The sequence below is a fragment of the Strix aluco genome, chromosome 1 (assembly GCF_031877795.1).
Source record: "Strix aluco isolate bStrAlu1 chromosome 1, bStrAlu1.hap1, whole genome shotgun sequence".
Lineage (NCBI taxonomy): Eukaryota > Metazoa > Chordata > Aves > Strigiformes > Strigidae > Strix > Strix aluco.
The window spans coordinates 9,374,701-9,390,151 of NC_133931.1; the positions used below are offsets into that span (position 1 = coordinate 9,374,701).

The 15,451-nt window shown below is 38.8% G+C and overlaps 1 protein-coding gene across 7 annotated transcripts in view; it reads right to left on the bottom strand.

The window, feature by feature from the left end:
• Window positions 1–13,321, bottom strand: part of EFR3A (EFR3 homolog A) — a 102,685-nt gene extending 89,364 nt beyond the window's left edge. For 4 of the 7 annotated variants that reach the window (XM_074839896.1, XM_074840161.1, XM_074839980.1 and 1 more), the window contains exon 1: window positions 927–945. Coding sequence is in view for 2 of the 7 variants with exons in the window: in XM_074840043.1 (XP_074696144.1) it covers window positions 1,172–1,184 (13 nt within the window). In the remaining 5 variants the exon portion in view is untranslated. Of the gene's footprint in view, window positions 1–466; window positions 553–926; window positions 946–1,171; window positions 1,262–8,177; window positions 8,232–13,172 lie in introns of those variants that run through there. The other 3 variants (XM_074840250.1, XM_074840043.1, XM_074840069.1) reach the window with 3 other exon arrangements.
• Window positions 13,322–15,451: the final 2,130 nt, after the last annotated feature.

Genomic DNA, 15,451 nt, shown 5'->3' on the forward strand with positions numbered 1-15,451 from the left:
CCATGTTCCTAGTTTAGAAAAACAATTCAATACTTGAAAGAAGTCAAAGTTCTTAAACACAAAATACCAGTACTTCAGCAGCATTCATTTCATGAGCTCAGTTATTTGCACATGTAAATTATCAAAGACTAGACAGTTCTTTACCTACAATGAAACCTTTTTTGCTCTGAATTAAAAGCATGCAAGTCAGACTACTGCAGTATTGACTCTACAGAAATATATTTACTGATCTAAGCTTCTATTCAAGAAAACAGCAAGCACTCCATAAATAGGTTTAACTAATTTGCTTTTTATATCTTGTACTAGGCAAATTAAAAAGTTTCCTAGGTTACAAATGACTTGCTAGACTTGCTAGTCTTAAGATTCTTAAATATACCTTTGCAAGACAACGATTCTATAACTGTTTTAACTTTTGAAATGTAAACAGTTATGACACATCCCTTATGTTAGAAAATTTCATACTGACCTCTACATGGGTACCAAAAGGCTTGTGTTCTTTGAGCCAGCTGGGTTACCAGTAAAAGTCATAGGTCATTCCCTTGAACACATCCGCTGCAAACAGAATTTGCTAGTATACTTCATAGACACAACTTGAGAATACGTAATCAAGCAGAACTTTGTCTGTTCAGCTAAGCACCTTCAAAACAGCAAAATCTGGAACTGTTCACCTTTGGACATGATCATTAGCTGAAATCTACAAGTTAGTAGATAAGAAAGAGTCTCACTCATCTCCCTACCCCAATTTTCTACTCATTCCTAACACCTGCATGAATTAATCATTCCTAACACCTGCATGAATTAATCATTCCTAATACCTGCATGAATTAATCTTGAATTATGTAACTTCTTAGAAATGAAATAGCACTCTCTGAAAGCCAAGAGTCATGTAAATAGCTAACTTCCATCTTCAGCAATTCACAAAGTACCTGATTCTCTAGAGAGCCACTGTAGTTCTAGCAGCCCATGATGGGAAAGAAAGTCCATATACCAGGTAAAGGGGAGGTTAAAATATTTTTAAAATCAGTTTACCCTTGTCTTTCCACAGAGACATGCATTTAATCATGTAATGGAAAACTTACCCCCTCCCCAACAAAAATCAATTTTCCTTTGTTGTCATGCATAAAAAAAAAAATAGGACACTTGCATGCATAATCAGCATGAGCCTTCTTACCCTTTCGTCCCATGATTGAGAAATCAATAGCAAACAGTGCTGCACATGAAGATTAATCGACTGATAGGAAAACCAGATGCAAAGCGATTTCTGTAAATAACGATAGCTATATTTTAATAAAACCTGGAAAAAACTATTAAGCTACATTTCAACATTTGGTGAACTGTTCATGTATAGTTTAAAAGTTTATTTACAATGTGTTAATACAAGTGATTTTCACTTTCTATGGAATTGCTCATAAACATCAAATTTCCCAAATGGGGTTAGGATGATGCGTACGTAGAGAGAATTAACAGCTAACAGAAAACAACAAAACGAGCACTTGTTCAAAATTAACAAGTCTTAAAGAAATCCACACAGATTCACTAAAGAATATGGAAGCAACCACCCCACTGGTACACAAAGTTGCTCAGGGTATCATGAATGAAATAAACAAGTGAACAAAGAGCTACAGTTTTCCAGCTACAAATTCCTGGAGTTTCTTCCTTAGCTTAATCAAAGGATACATTCAGATAAGTTACTACTTTTTCTTTTCAGTGTAGAAAAGACAAGCACTTAAAAAACAGCTGGAAAAAATCTGTGTCTATGTGTTTACATATTGAAAGCATTTATTATATATTATTATGTAAAGAATCCATTATATATTTTGTGACCATAGTAATAGTTACAGATAGTCTGAAATACAGTTATTTTCCTTTATTAGCCTAAGTCTAGCAATTGACAAACTGCCAAAGGAAGCCCAAACCACAACACGCTCTTGGCAGCTGTTTTTCAGGTTCCAGTGTGGTTAGGGTTAGTACTTGAATGATGGACTTGATACAGGGCCACTGTTTCTCAACCTCTAAGGTACTAGAACCAAGCAGCAGACAATGATTTGAGATACTCCCCCATGTAACTCTTCTGTAAAAAACGAAGTATGAAGATTTTATAGGAATATTGTGTATTTATTTTAACACTATTCTAAGTAGTCAACAATACTGTCAAAAAAACAATTGGTTTTCTACTGCCTATAAAATAAATTAAAGCAATTATGAAAAATGCTTCATTAAGTGGAAGGTCCCATATAGGGTTTTAAAGTATCAAGGGTACATGAGAAACACACTCCAGATGAGGAAAAAAGTATGTTAGAGTGGAAAAAGTTATTAATTAGAAGTATGGCTTAATTGTCACTACAAACATTAGAATGCTTAGCCCATGAAATATTTATATAGACAGATTCAGGAATACATCTCCAGTCACCAGGGGTATTTCACAGGGAAATAAGTCTTCCTTTCTCATTAACAACCTTGTTATTACTTACTTATACACAGAATAAAATCTAGAATTCCAGAAGACAAATAAATTAATTTCCCAAAATTGTTGTGTGGGAAGAAACCCAAAATTAGGAGATTATCTGCCTCTTAAAGTGCATTAAGAACATTAAATACAAGTTAAGAATTCACTCATTTCAAATTGCATTTCAAGTGCTGTTTTCCTTCCTACGCTTGGCAAGGAAGCTCTATTCAAAAAGAAAATTATAATTTTAAAAGTTTGTTGGGTTTTTTGGTTGAGGGGAACGGGTGGGTTGTTTAAAGACCTTGAAGCAACTTAACTGAAAGCAGTAACATCCAAGAACAAAAAAAGATGACAATCACTATTCAATTGTTCCATCTCCTATTTACTTTCATCTCACACGAACTAGGGAAGCCACCAGTACACACCAACTGCAGACTAGTTGTCCCTGCAAAGACAACCGGCAAAAAGCCACATGGTGTTTGGAAAGCTGAGGAAACAAAATGTTGGGTAGTTTAATGAGAAGCAATCAATGCATTGAGCATACTTGGAGCAGCATTCTGAAGTTACCAAAACAGTCACTTCACCGTAACCAAGAATCAGGACAAATGATGGCAGATTTTCCACATAACTGATACGTGTATCTCTTAAATCAGTGTCCTCTTTCTAACAAGCAAATATTTGACAGAATAGCATAGGAGATTTCATATTACTGAACTTCACAGCAGTAATTCAAGACAAGAATGTGGGAAAATTACATCTGTCAAAATCCTTATTTATTTGCTCTCAATTTGCATGTCAAGGTCAGTCATACAAGGACCTGCTAATAATCAGCTAAAATCAGTTTAACGTAGCAATCATATTAGCAAAACCTTGAAAAGCAAAGATATAATTATGTTAATTGCATAAGAACAAGAGAAAAGAGTAAGAAAAAAAAAATCACACACATTGCTACCACAAGTAAAATACATTCTTACAGTCTGCAGGTGTCCTCACCTGTATCACAAATACTTTTTCAAGTCTGAAAAATTTCATTTTAGTATAAAATCTGCCTTTAAGTTAAATATTTAATTGAAGTCAGGGAACACAGCCAGTAAGTAGGTTAGCTGTTTCTGAAAAAACTCATTACCAAACTGCATTTCAAGCATCTGATTAAGTGTGAATATCTGGAACATAATGTCCAAAACCAGAAAAGTCTTAAACAAATGGTTTGGTATATGATTTAGCTATGCTTTTTTCCATAGCAGAAGCATTTGTAACATTTCAATCCAAATACAGCCAATAAAAAACCCTACCAAAACCACCCATGTTCCATAACAGAAGTTAAATGAAAGTATCAGCACAAATTATTAAATAGGGAAATTGAGAGCACACTTGTGACATGAAAAAACACATACTGCCTGTACTGCAAGTGCTATCTGCTTACAAGTTCTTTGGTTTTGTTTTTAAATAAAAGGACTAATTAATCTTTTAATCCACGCTTTCTTTGTGATAAGGCACAGCTAAATCCGTTAATAAAGGAGCTGTGTCTGAAATTGATCTACTCCTCCTGTATTGTAACAGCAATGAGAAAACACATTTGCTTTCTCAACATTTCAGAACTTGCATTTCAACTTCAGACACGTTTGTGTCTGCACAAGCACACCTTGCATCAATGCCCATGTTATTTGCACAAGAGGAACTACACATAAAGCTGTACCTACAAAGAATACAGGGAAAAGCAATGCTTTAACAAGGTTGTTACAAGTGTTGCAGCAATTATATAGCATTACACCTCCACTACAGAACAGATGTCAATACAAATGCCACGCCATGGCTAGTCTAAACCAGCCACTTTTACATCTTAAAATAAAGAGACTAGATTGAAAAATTTCTATTTATGGACTATTACTGTATTGAGACTGTAATCTTATTTCTTACTTCAATCCCTGGGAAAGTTATGGAACAAATCCTCCTGGGGGCTATCACAAGTCAAATGAAGCACATGACTGGGAAAAGCCAGAACGGATTCACCAAGGGCAAATTGTGCTTGACAGACCTGATCACCTACCTGACAAAGTAACCTGCTCCGTTGATGTGGGGTGAGCGGTGGATGTTGTTTACCTGGATTTCTGCAAGGCTTTCGATACGGTTCCTCACAGCCTCCTCCTAGAGAAACTGGTGTGTTATGGTCTAGACACAGTGGTCTGTGTGGTGGGTGGGGAACCGGCTGACAGGCCGCACCCAGGGGCGGTGGCAAATAACTCTTCTTCAAACTGGCAACCTACCACACGTGGGGCCCCCCAGGGATCAATATTGAGTCCAGTGCTGTTTAATATTTTCATAAGTGATCTCTGGATGATGGGATCAAGTGTACCCTGATGAAGTTTGCTGAGGATACCAAACTGAATGGGGAAGTGGACACTTTGGAAGGGAGAGCCACCCTGCAGGAAGACCTGGATAGGCTGGAAGAGTGGACTAACAAGAACCTTATGAAGTTCAACAATGACAAGTGTAAGGTTTTGCACCTGGGAAAGCATAATCCAGGAGTGCAGCACAGGCTAGGATCTACCGAGCTGGGGAGCAGCTCTGTGGAAAAGGACTTGGGGGTTTTGGTGCACAACAAGCTCAACATGAGTGAATAGGGTGCTGCTGCGGCAAAGAAAGCCAATGGGATGCTGGGCTGCAGCAGCAAGGGCATCACCAGCAGAGATAAAGAAGTCATTATCCCACTCTACTCAGTGCTTGTCAGGCCACATCTGGAATACTGTGTTCAGTTTTCATTCCTGCTATACAAAAAAAAAGATGTGGACAGGCTGCGGAGGGTCCAGAGCAGGGCCACAAAGATGATCAAGGGACAGGGAAGCCTGACGTATGAGGAAAGGCTGAGAGGATTGGGTTTGTTCAACCTTGAGAAGAGAAGGCTTAGGGGAGACCTTATCATCATGGTCCAGGATTTGAAGGGTGGATACAAAGAAGATGGGAGGCTCCCTTTTTACAAGGAGTCACATGGAAAAGGCGAGGGGTAATGGGTGCAAGTTACTCCTGGGGAGACTGATTGGACACAAGAGGAAAATTTTTCATAATGAGAACAATCGGCCACTGGAATAATCTCCCCAGGGAAGGGATGGATTCCCCAACATTGGACACTCTTAAGATTCATCTGGACAGGGTGCTGGGCCATCTTGTCTAGACCGTGCTTTTGCCAAGAAAGGTTGGAACAGATGATCCTTGAGGTCCCTTCCAACCTGGTATTCTATGATTCTATGATTTCATTAAGGACTCAATGCAGCACTATATCCCCATATTCTTAAATGGGATCACTAAACAGCAACATCAACAGAAAATCTGATCAACTGATATGTAGCAAACAACCAGTGTAGAGACCAGTACACATCACTGAGATGAGGTTCATCTCTCTCTCTCTCAATACCACATTCCAATTGTGACTGTATGCCTATTTTTTGGACAGGTAATATTGAGGGAGATAAAAAGTATATTGTCCTGAAAACATTTCATGTAGGATAACTTCAAGACTGACTTCTAAAGTGTCTCCAGGAACAGGTAAAGTACCTGGAAAGACTAAGTCTCCTTGTCCAGTCTTTCCATGATACCAGTCTCTTTGCCTCTCCTGACCTACCATACCCCCACTTTCAGACCTAGACATTCCCTAACTACTGCACTGCAAAAAAGGAGTAAAAGTATTACCAGGAACCAATACAGAGACTCAGGAAAGCAAGCAGGACAACACTGGAAGAGCGAGTTCATCAGTATGACCTGAGAACTCCATCAAACTTTTTTTTAAATTAGATATAATTATTGCACTTCATTTATAAAGAACTCGTTCTAGCATGACAGAAAACATTTTTGAAAACTATTTCACTCTAACAGCCTTTTCCATATTTTATTCCAAAAGATGTTTAATGCACTTCTTGATGTGTGGGATGAGAGAACTCCGTGTAGGAAAAAAAAAACAACCAACCAAAACCCAGCCTTCACGAACAACTGAGTTTTTCAGATTTCAAGGACAAATACTTTAAGATTTCAAAGTCACACTAAATCGTAGCAACCTGTTTCGTCAATGTGCTCTGAAAAGAATCCTGTGGAATCTCCGGAGAAACCTGAATTAGCAAGCAGAAGCTTTCCCTTTCACATGCAACAAAGTTGAAGTCTTGAAGGCTGTCTCTATGCACACAGATAAAAAGTAGAACTAGCTTCAATGCAACGCTTGCTTGCATAAAAATCTAATCGTACTTCTTCATCACCACAATTTTTGGAAGGAAAATATTAAGAAAGTACTTAATAGTAACTGCAATACACATGGATCTGTTAGGTTACCTTCCCCTCACCCTTACACTTAAAAACTCATTAATATACACAGAAGATAAATAAATGGCTGGTAGTTCTGTATGTCTTGCTACAGAGAAGTATTGCAATCAGTTGTTCTGGTCTCCTTTAAGTTTCATCTGACTCTGTCACAATGCAGACTCTACATGAATTAGGGTAAATAGCATTAATAATGACCCTGAACATAAACATACTTGCTTTAGAAAAAAAATAGTCTTACTTTTCCAGTTTAATTGTTTAAAAAACCCAACACGCTCCTTCACACGAAAAGTGAGTATCACGATAGAGGCCTTAATAGCACTAAACACTGTAACTGAAACACAGCAGCAGTTCACTGGATTACAAAAGTTGAACCATAGTACAGTTGGAACAATTTATGCCAGCTGCTTGTGATGTAAATATACAATATAATACATACATATTTGTCACTATTTTGTTACAAAAACCTCATGTCTATATAGAGGAATAATTTCAACTATTTACCACAAAAGCAGAAAACACCTAAATACCTAAGGTATTTTACATGACAGTGGTTCAAACAACACAACACAGAAATACTGTAAGACATTCTGAAGTACTCTGTAGTCACACCTTATTACAGATTTTATTACAAATCTTGTCATCACAAAAAAAAAAAAATTGCTCAAACATTTCCTCGTGAGATTAAACATTTGTGAAATTCATTACAAACCTATAATTAAAGTGCACTCGATATGATAGGTACTGTTAACTTTATGAAGACCTCTATCCTCTGGAAAAAGCAGACTGCTTTCTCCAAAGACTGATGTTAGCAATTTTACTAGAGACCATGCAGGGTTCTTCTAAACAGAAATTAGAAAAACAAAAAAATTTTAGTTGGAATTAAATTATTAAAACACATTTCATAACTTGAGCCTTTGTGTTAGAGAAATTTGCTACTCTTCAAGGTAAATAATAATTTGATTCTTAGAAACACCTGAGTCAAAAATCTCATTTATCTTTGAATGTTAAAATTTTTAAGTCTTATCACTTTATATCCTACATAGTATTTCTATTTTCTGTAAACAATATTTGTAATTTTCCAAAGCTAGTATTATAGCTATATCAGAATATCTTTTTATTTTGTGAATACATCTATTTCAGAACATACTTTAAATCACAAAATTCATCAATGTTAAACTGTGAACTTCTTATTGAAAAGGAAAATGCAGAGCCCAAACTAGGTTCTTTTGAAAAACATAAGGAAATTTACAAAGGCAGAGGCTGGATGATATTGAGATCCAAAATACCTTAAAAATGACAGCAAGTATCATAGTTCCAGGTTTTTTTGCATTTTAATTTTGGTAGATTTTTTAATTCCCAAAGAAAATATCATAACAGTAAACGCCCCTAAATACTGTCTTAACATACTTAAGGTAACAGTACTTACTGCCAGGCATTGTTAATCAGGAATCTGTCTTCTATTTTGCAAAAATATAAGAAGCTATAAAGAAAAAAAAAATTAAGTCAAGCAATAGCTTTAGACAATTTACATCCAAATATACATTGAAACTTATGCAGAATGAGCCAAAGTCATGTTCTTCAGCTCCAGTATCAGAGGCTGTTACCACAGAAACCCAGATATCATTTTGTCTATCCAGACTATATGTAGGTTTCTCCAGTTCTTGAAATTTAGTAATTCTGTTCTTGCATTTGATGCCCGAGTCAACATTTTTCTCCGTGTTTATTGGGATGGCCTTTCCAACTGCCACTGTTTAAGGTGCTAAATGTGTATCCCCTTACAGGATACTTCCACTTCAAACGTAAATCACAGCACTTCTCAGTTAAAATGACCGTGAAAGGTTTCTGTTCTATACAGAGCAAAAGGATGCTGAAAAATCTGTGTGTGGCACTTTCTAGGACATTCTTCTTCCAGTATCAAAAAATACAGATTTTATATCAGAGAGCAAAGTACTACTACAAAGAAAAGCTGCTGAAAGGATTTTTGATGCAATTAGATATTTTCATACAATTAACTGACGTTACAACAATTTATTTGGGGGATAAAAATAGCCTAATCTACCGTCTAATTAATTAGTATTAAAATATAAATCATTTGAAGATTTTTCTATATTAAACCAGCACATTGGGGTTTTATTAACGACCAGATGCACCCTGCCTGCAAATGTACTTTTTCATTAGTAAGGAAAAAATCTCAGTTAAATTGACTGAGTGTTGCTGTTTTCAAAGATAAAATTAAAAAACAAAAAAAAAAAAATCAGCTAATACTTGGTTATATATGTGCATCAAAACACTTAGAGATACTGATACTGTAAGAATAAATATTTGGTCACAAAAATATGTTTTAATGATCACATACTAAAGCAATGTTCATAGTTGCTAAAAATAAACTTTATTTTCATTGTATATGTATTTCAAAGGTTCCAATTTGCTAATAGTAACCGTGACTAAAAATACTGCTTCAAAGTAATTTATTTAAAATACCCTATCCATTAGACAGCTGTATGTCCCTCTCAAAGGACAGAGTTAGAAGCAGCATAATTTTATGAGAGTGGATTGCAATGTTCAGACACATGGAAAAGTAAAATCTCTAAATTAAAGTGTAGTTAAGAATTTAGCCAAGAGATTACGGAAGACAGATTTACTGACGTATTAGAACATAAAAACACGAAGAGCCTGATGAGAGGTTCAAGTGAGACAAGTGCTAGAGACTCAGTGTTTTACTGACCAACACCAGCAATCAGGAATTCAGTAATTTTGCCAGAACATGACTGCTGTTGCTGCTAGCAGTCAACTAACTTTAGAAGATATTAATTCAGAAATTACTAGAAAAGTTGTATAAGCAGCTAAGAAAGGTGTTCAAATTGAAGATTCTGGGGTTTGTTTTTAAATAGTTCACTGGACTTCTCAATTATTTTATGATCTGTAACGGGACCAAAAATTCAATATGGAGATGGCCTGAATCCTACATTTGGAACAGAATATACAACTTCCTCTCCATAAAATGGTCAATCACTGGCTCATTAGGCCTAGGGCAAAGTTTAGTCCACAGATGCTGATATCTGTTACAGTAGAACAGAACAAAAATAAAATAAGAAGCTTCCCACCATGAGTCTGCTCTGCTGTTTGTCACTGAATTAAATTTGACATATCAAGAGAGGGAAAAAAAAAAGAATCCAGAATTTGATGAAGTAGAACTTGGCTGCAATTAAAAAAAGAGATATGGTAAACCATAAGATATAATTTACTTTTCCTAAATAGTCTAACAATTACTATTTAACATATTTCATGTCATTCTGTGATATCTGACAGATCACCAGAAGCAAGTTAAGGATATTATGTACCTATGCAACATCTCCTGCACCAAAGCAACTGACTTCTGGATTTTAAAGAGGTAAAGAAGAGTCGTATCTACTTTTCTGTGGAGGACTAAAAGTTATTTTGTTTTCCTATTATAATCAAAAGGACAATGCTAGTGAATGTACCTTAAAAAGCAGATCAACACTTGTGTGACACAGAAAGGTCATTTTTCTAACAAAAACTTTCAGTTTAGTGTTAAAGACATTCTACACAATTTGGCTAAGATAAGGAAATCCAAGCTCGATTTATTGTTCTATCAGATTCAAGCAGCACTAACATAGGAATAAAAATACACTTTGTTCTACTTACTGGTTCTGATCATTATCTTCCTCCAGTTACATGCTTACATGTGATTTTTTTGTCATTAAATAACCAGTTTATAAATAAAAACTATTTCTTATTATCACAAGAGTCCATAAATGGCACTGAAAGCCAAACAGAAGAGTAGACATCTTTGTCCTGTCTGCCCTAAAACAACATATTTCTGTAAAAGATCTAAAATGGAAAAAAATTATCTATCTCTGTGTTACAGGTAAAGAAACAGAGGTCAGCATACCTGAAGATTTTGTATTTTCTTTTCGTAAGCCTACCATTATGTTATTCTATTATGTAACACTATAAATGATTAACTTGATTTTGAGTATTCAAAATTAAATTGCCAGCTGGGCACCCATCCATTCCTCCAATTAAGCCAAAGAAGAGTACAAGTTTAAACACCTCTGACAGTCAGGCAACCCAGACTGGGCAGACACGAGCTAAAAAATTAAAAATACACCGCACATTAAGTTTTTACATCACTCGGTTCCCCACTCATATTTCCTATTTGAAAAATTAATCAGGGACTTTAGTTTTGAAGGTAGACAAATGGCCAGTGCCATGCAAGATTAATGTCACACACTCATTCCTAAATATAGACAGTTCGGCTCCAACTACAATTCCCAAAATCTAAAAAATGCAATGTAAGATGGATTTACATAGCACTTTTTTTACATAGTGCAATTCTGTGAAAGTACCTGACGTTATTTTGAATTGGCTTTCTCAGGTAAAGAAGCAATGCCACACATGAGCCTGGCTGTATTTATGAGGCCACCCTGTTCTCTCACCCAAGAGTTCATGTAAACAGGCACATCAAGAGGACATTTGTCCCGCCTCATCTTAGAGAATTCAATCTTGAGCAGATGGTTTTAGGACAAGAAGAACCCTACACATTAAGTTAAGTGTTCCTTAGCAACCCTTCCCACCATCTCAAAGGCTAGTTTAACCCACTAACCATTTCGTTGGCAAAATTAAAAGCAACTTTGTTATGATGAGGTACACATGTTGCCAGTGGTGGATTAAAAATCCAGATAAATACTTTTTGCTCTATTCCAACTATAGAAAACATTATTTACTTTTTAAAAAATAATAATCTTCCATTTTTTTAAAAAAGTCACACAGTAATTTTACAAGAACTACTTAATTATAGTTAGGCTGGGCAGTTAAAAGTCACTGATCTTGACCAATGCACATTTTACAATTTAGATTTCATGATTAGAAATGTAATCCCCTTTCATTATACTCGAAATTCAGCTTCTAAGTCACTTGTATGTAATATAAAATTTGTTTATTCTTTTCTCCTGAACAAGTCTGGACCAGGAGTAGAGAGAAGTTAATGTTCATCATTAACTGCAAGCATTTTCGTAACATGATGCCAAACTTAAATGTTTAATTACAAACTATATTCTAATTCCCATCTTTGTGATTTTTTTTCCTGAATTGGAAATTAATCCCATTCTAGCAGCATTTTTTCAGACAAATATTAAGTGAAATTAAAAGGCTTAGCGTAAGTCTTTACACATACCAGGGTGCTACAGTCAAGATTTCAATTCCAAACCACCAATTTCTCAGGGAAATTTTACCACCTGTTTAAGAGCATCCAGCAAGATGCCCTGAATACTAAAGTTACTCAAGAAAACAGTTCAAATTATTATGAATGCATTACAAAGGCTTCAGGGAGTATTACCTGTATCTTCCTAAAGCCTTGTCTCTTACTCTGGTTCTAGCTTACCTACTCGATTTGAATAGCAAACATCTGATGTAGCTTTACAAAGTTTAACATCTGGGCTAGTGAACTTGATTTTGATATAGGAATTAAAACTCTGGTTTTAAGTTACAGGCTTTTCCACAAGTTCTCCAACAGAGCAGAGAGATCTCTCCATCCATGTCAAGATCTTTTCTTCCTAGTATCTCAGCTCAAAGTACCACAGAATACTTCCCTAGATGTATTCAGCTTAACGAAAAAGAAGTTGTACTATAATTAGTTTTCAGTAACAGGATTAGAGAAGGTACACCTCAATTATCTAAAGTATGGCTCTGTGCTGCACAATTAACTTTAAAGATGAAGCTATTTAAGAAAGCTCAGTGTAGTCCTTTTGTAAATTTGCATTGTGTTCGGTTAATGCTTAGCAATACCTCGCTGTGTTATGGTCCATTTGAAGAAAACCAGCTTAGGGAAATCCCAAAGCCACAATCCTTCACTGCTTCGCTGCTTTCAGACTGATGCCACAGGGATGTCTGACCACATCAGACACGACTGACTAACTGACAACAAGATTTTGACTTATGATCGCCTCACGGAAGGCTTCTACCTCCGGAGAAGGCACCACTGAACGGTGGCAGGACCTCAAGCCCTCTCCTGGGAAAGGCAAGGGGGGGTCCCGCTCTCACTACTACAGGCCTCCCGGGATTGCTCCGGTGGGGAGCAGCCCGCCCACCGGAGCAGCACCCACAGGGACACCTCGAGTCGGCTGCCCTGCTGACAGCGTGCGGGGCGCCGGCCCTCGGCGATCTCCTGCGGCTTCTTCTCCCGCCTCCCCCCGCCAGCCGCCCCCGCCGCCCTGAGGGGTCCCGCTGCAGCAGGACGGCCCGAGCCTCCCACCGCCACCCCTCAGCGCCCGCCCCTCTGGCGCGTCCTCCTCGCTCCCAAACGTGGAGAGCGGGGAAGGGAGCGGAAGAACGGGAAAAGGAGACGGCTGCGAAGGTGAAGACAAGTAAAGGCACCGCTTTCCGGCTGCCCCAGACTCACCTCAGCCGCCTCTCCAACTCGGTTTAGCCGCCGCCATCTTCCCCCCCACCCCCCCCAAATTAAGTTGCCCGGGGCACAATGCACGCCGGGAGCGGTAGTTCTACGAGGAGCGGTGCCGCGTCCCTTCTCCGCCCATCCCTCCCCACGCACAAGCAAGGACAGGGGGCACGGCGGAAGAAGGAGCACCCCTGACACGGCGCGGCAGCCCCGGGGCAGGGCCCGCCCTGGCAGCGCCGAGCGCGGCCGGGGAGGGCGCTGGGCGCCGCGGGCGGACACAACTCCCATCAGCCTTTGCGGTGCAGACTCGCCGGCGCCCAGGGGCGGAGGGGGCGGGGCATGCGGGGCATCCGGCCCCGCCCCGCCCCCGCCTCGCGGGCGCCTTCCCGCTCTCTCTGGGTCACGTGCCCGCGCCTCTCCGTGACAGGGCGGGGGGCGGTGGTGGGGGCGGTGATGGGGGCGGTGATGGGGGCGGCGGGGTTTCCGCCCTGCCGGGGCGTGTCGGCGGCTTCGGGGGGCCCGGACACCGGCTTTGCGTGCCCGGATGAGCTGAAGCCTTGATGGGGAGGCTCTGTCTGAGGGAGATTCGGCTGTGCTAGCGTTAAAACCCTCATGTTCCTGCGGTGGTGGGGGCGGCCCTGGCGGGTGATGTGTGTGAGGAGAGGTGGCAGCCTCTGTGAGGGGGAGAAGGCGTTGCTTGCTTTAAACAATGCGAGGTCAAAGTTGGACCTCAAACCTGTGTGTTGGCAGAAGATCTTTGGCCTGGCAGTGTGTTTCTGCTTTTAGTCAGAACTGGACAGCAGGAGGGAGCTGCCGTCGAGCCCAGCTCCAGTTACCCAGGGACTGAAGGAGGGGGCCAAGCCGGGCAAGCTGTGCTTGGTGGCTGGTCTGAGACAGACAGTGCTGAATAACCCAAATGGAATTCACGTGAAACAGCTACTGATCCAAGGCAGCATAATCTCTTAATCCGTTCTCCTTGAAATAATCCTACCAGTTTCAAAATCTGATGTATTTGATATTCTAGACAGGCAAGGGGAAATCTGAAAAGTTCGTTTTCTGTTGTACGTGAAATTGCTTCATGAAGGAAGACGTGCCAGTCCAGCTATCAAGTTAGACAGATGGGTCCAAGGTATTCACATTTAGTTATCAGCTAAAAGCTTATTAAGAGTTTACATACTTCGCTGACTTCAGGTCTGCTTATGTTACACCTGGTGAAAAACTAGCATTTCATCTTCTTACACTGTTTGAATCTTTAACTTACTTTCACAATGGGATAAGCAGGATCACTGTTTCTGACTTGTGTTACTTTGAAAATAATTCCAAAAAATGTGAAACTGGGGAGGTGAGATGTCTTCATGTCTAGCAGTTTTCAGCAGTCTGCAAAACATATGTTAATTTGGGAAAACTGGCAAGACTATCACATGTGGGTGCAACTGGGGGAGTTAAAAGAATAAACTAAAATCCTTATTTGTTTATATAATTTTGAAATACAGATTATATTTTTGAACTCTCAGGGCCAAACAATGAAAGTAATAACAAAAAATGAACAGCCTGCCTTCCATAGATATGTATATTGAGTCACTGCCTGTAAAGCATGACCTGTTGGGATTAGAGTGCAATTTATTAAATGTTTCAGCCAACAATGGTCAGCGCTGAGAAATTCTGTATAGCTACATTTGTCCTTTGTCCTTTAAGTATAGCTGGTGATAATAATCCTCCTAGTTCTTCTCCAGAAGAAAGTTTTAATAAATTTTTCAACAGCCAAAAATACAAACAAATTATCATGGTCTCAACTCATCATGCAGGTGCAACTTCAAGTTCAAAGATCATTCTGACGATCACCTAAAGACACTTGCTCTCTCTATTGAGGTGTTTCATTCAAGCTATTTGTCTCATTTTTCTATTAGCTGTGCATAAAGGAGTGCAAGCTTCAGCGTACTTGTCATGCCATATGGTTTCAGGAAAATGCTGGCAAATAGTGCAGTCACTAGTTCTTACTAGCTGTCTGAATGAGACAAGCAGGAGCTTGGTGTTCATTCAGCCACTACTCACAGATTTAAATGTAACACGGTGAATAACATGGCCTGATAACTCTTAGTTTTCTTTTGGTTTAAGAAACACTAAAACAGTTTAAGACCAAAGTTTCAGTTGTCTGACACTACAGCTCCTGTGTCTGTGATGAATACCTTTTATTCTCTGAGGGTTTTTAAAATGTTTTCCTCCTTTTTTTGTGTGTGTTATAAACAGCTGTGAATATGGAGTAGACTTTAAAAGCTCAAGTG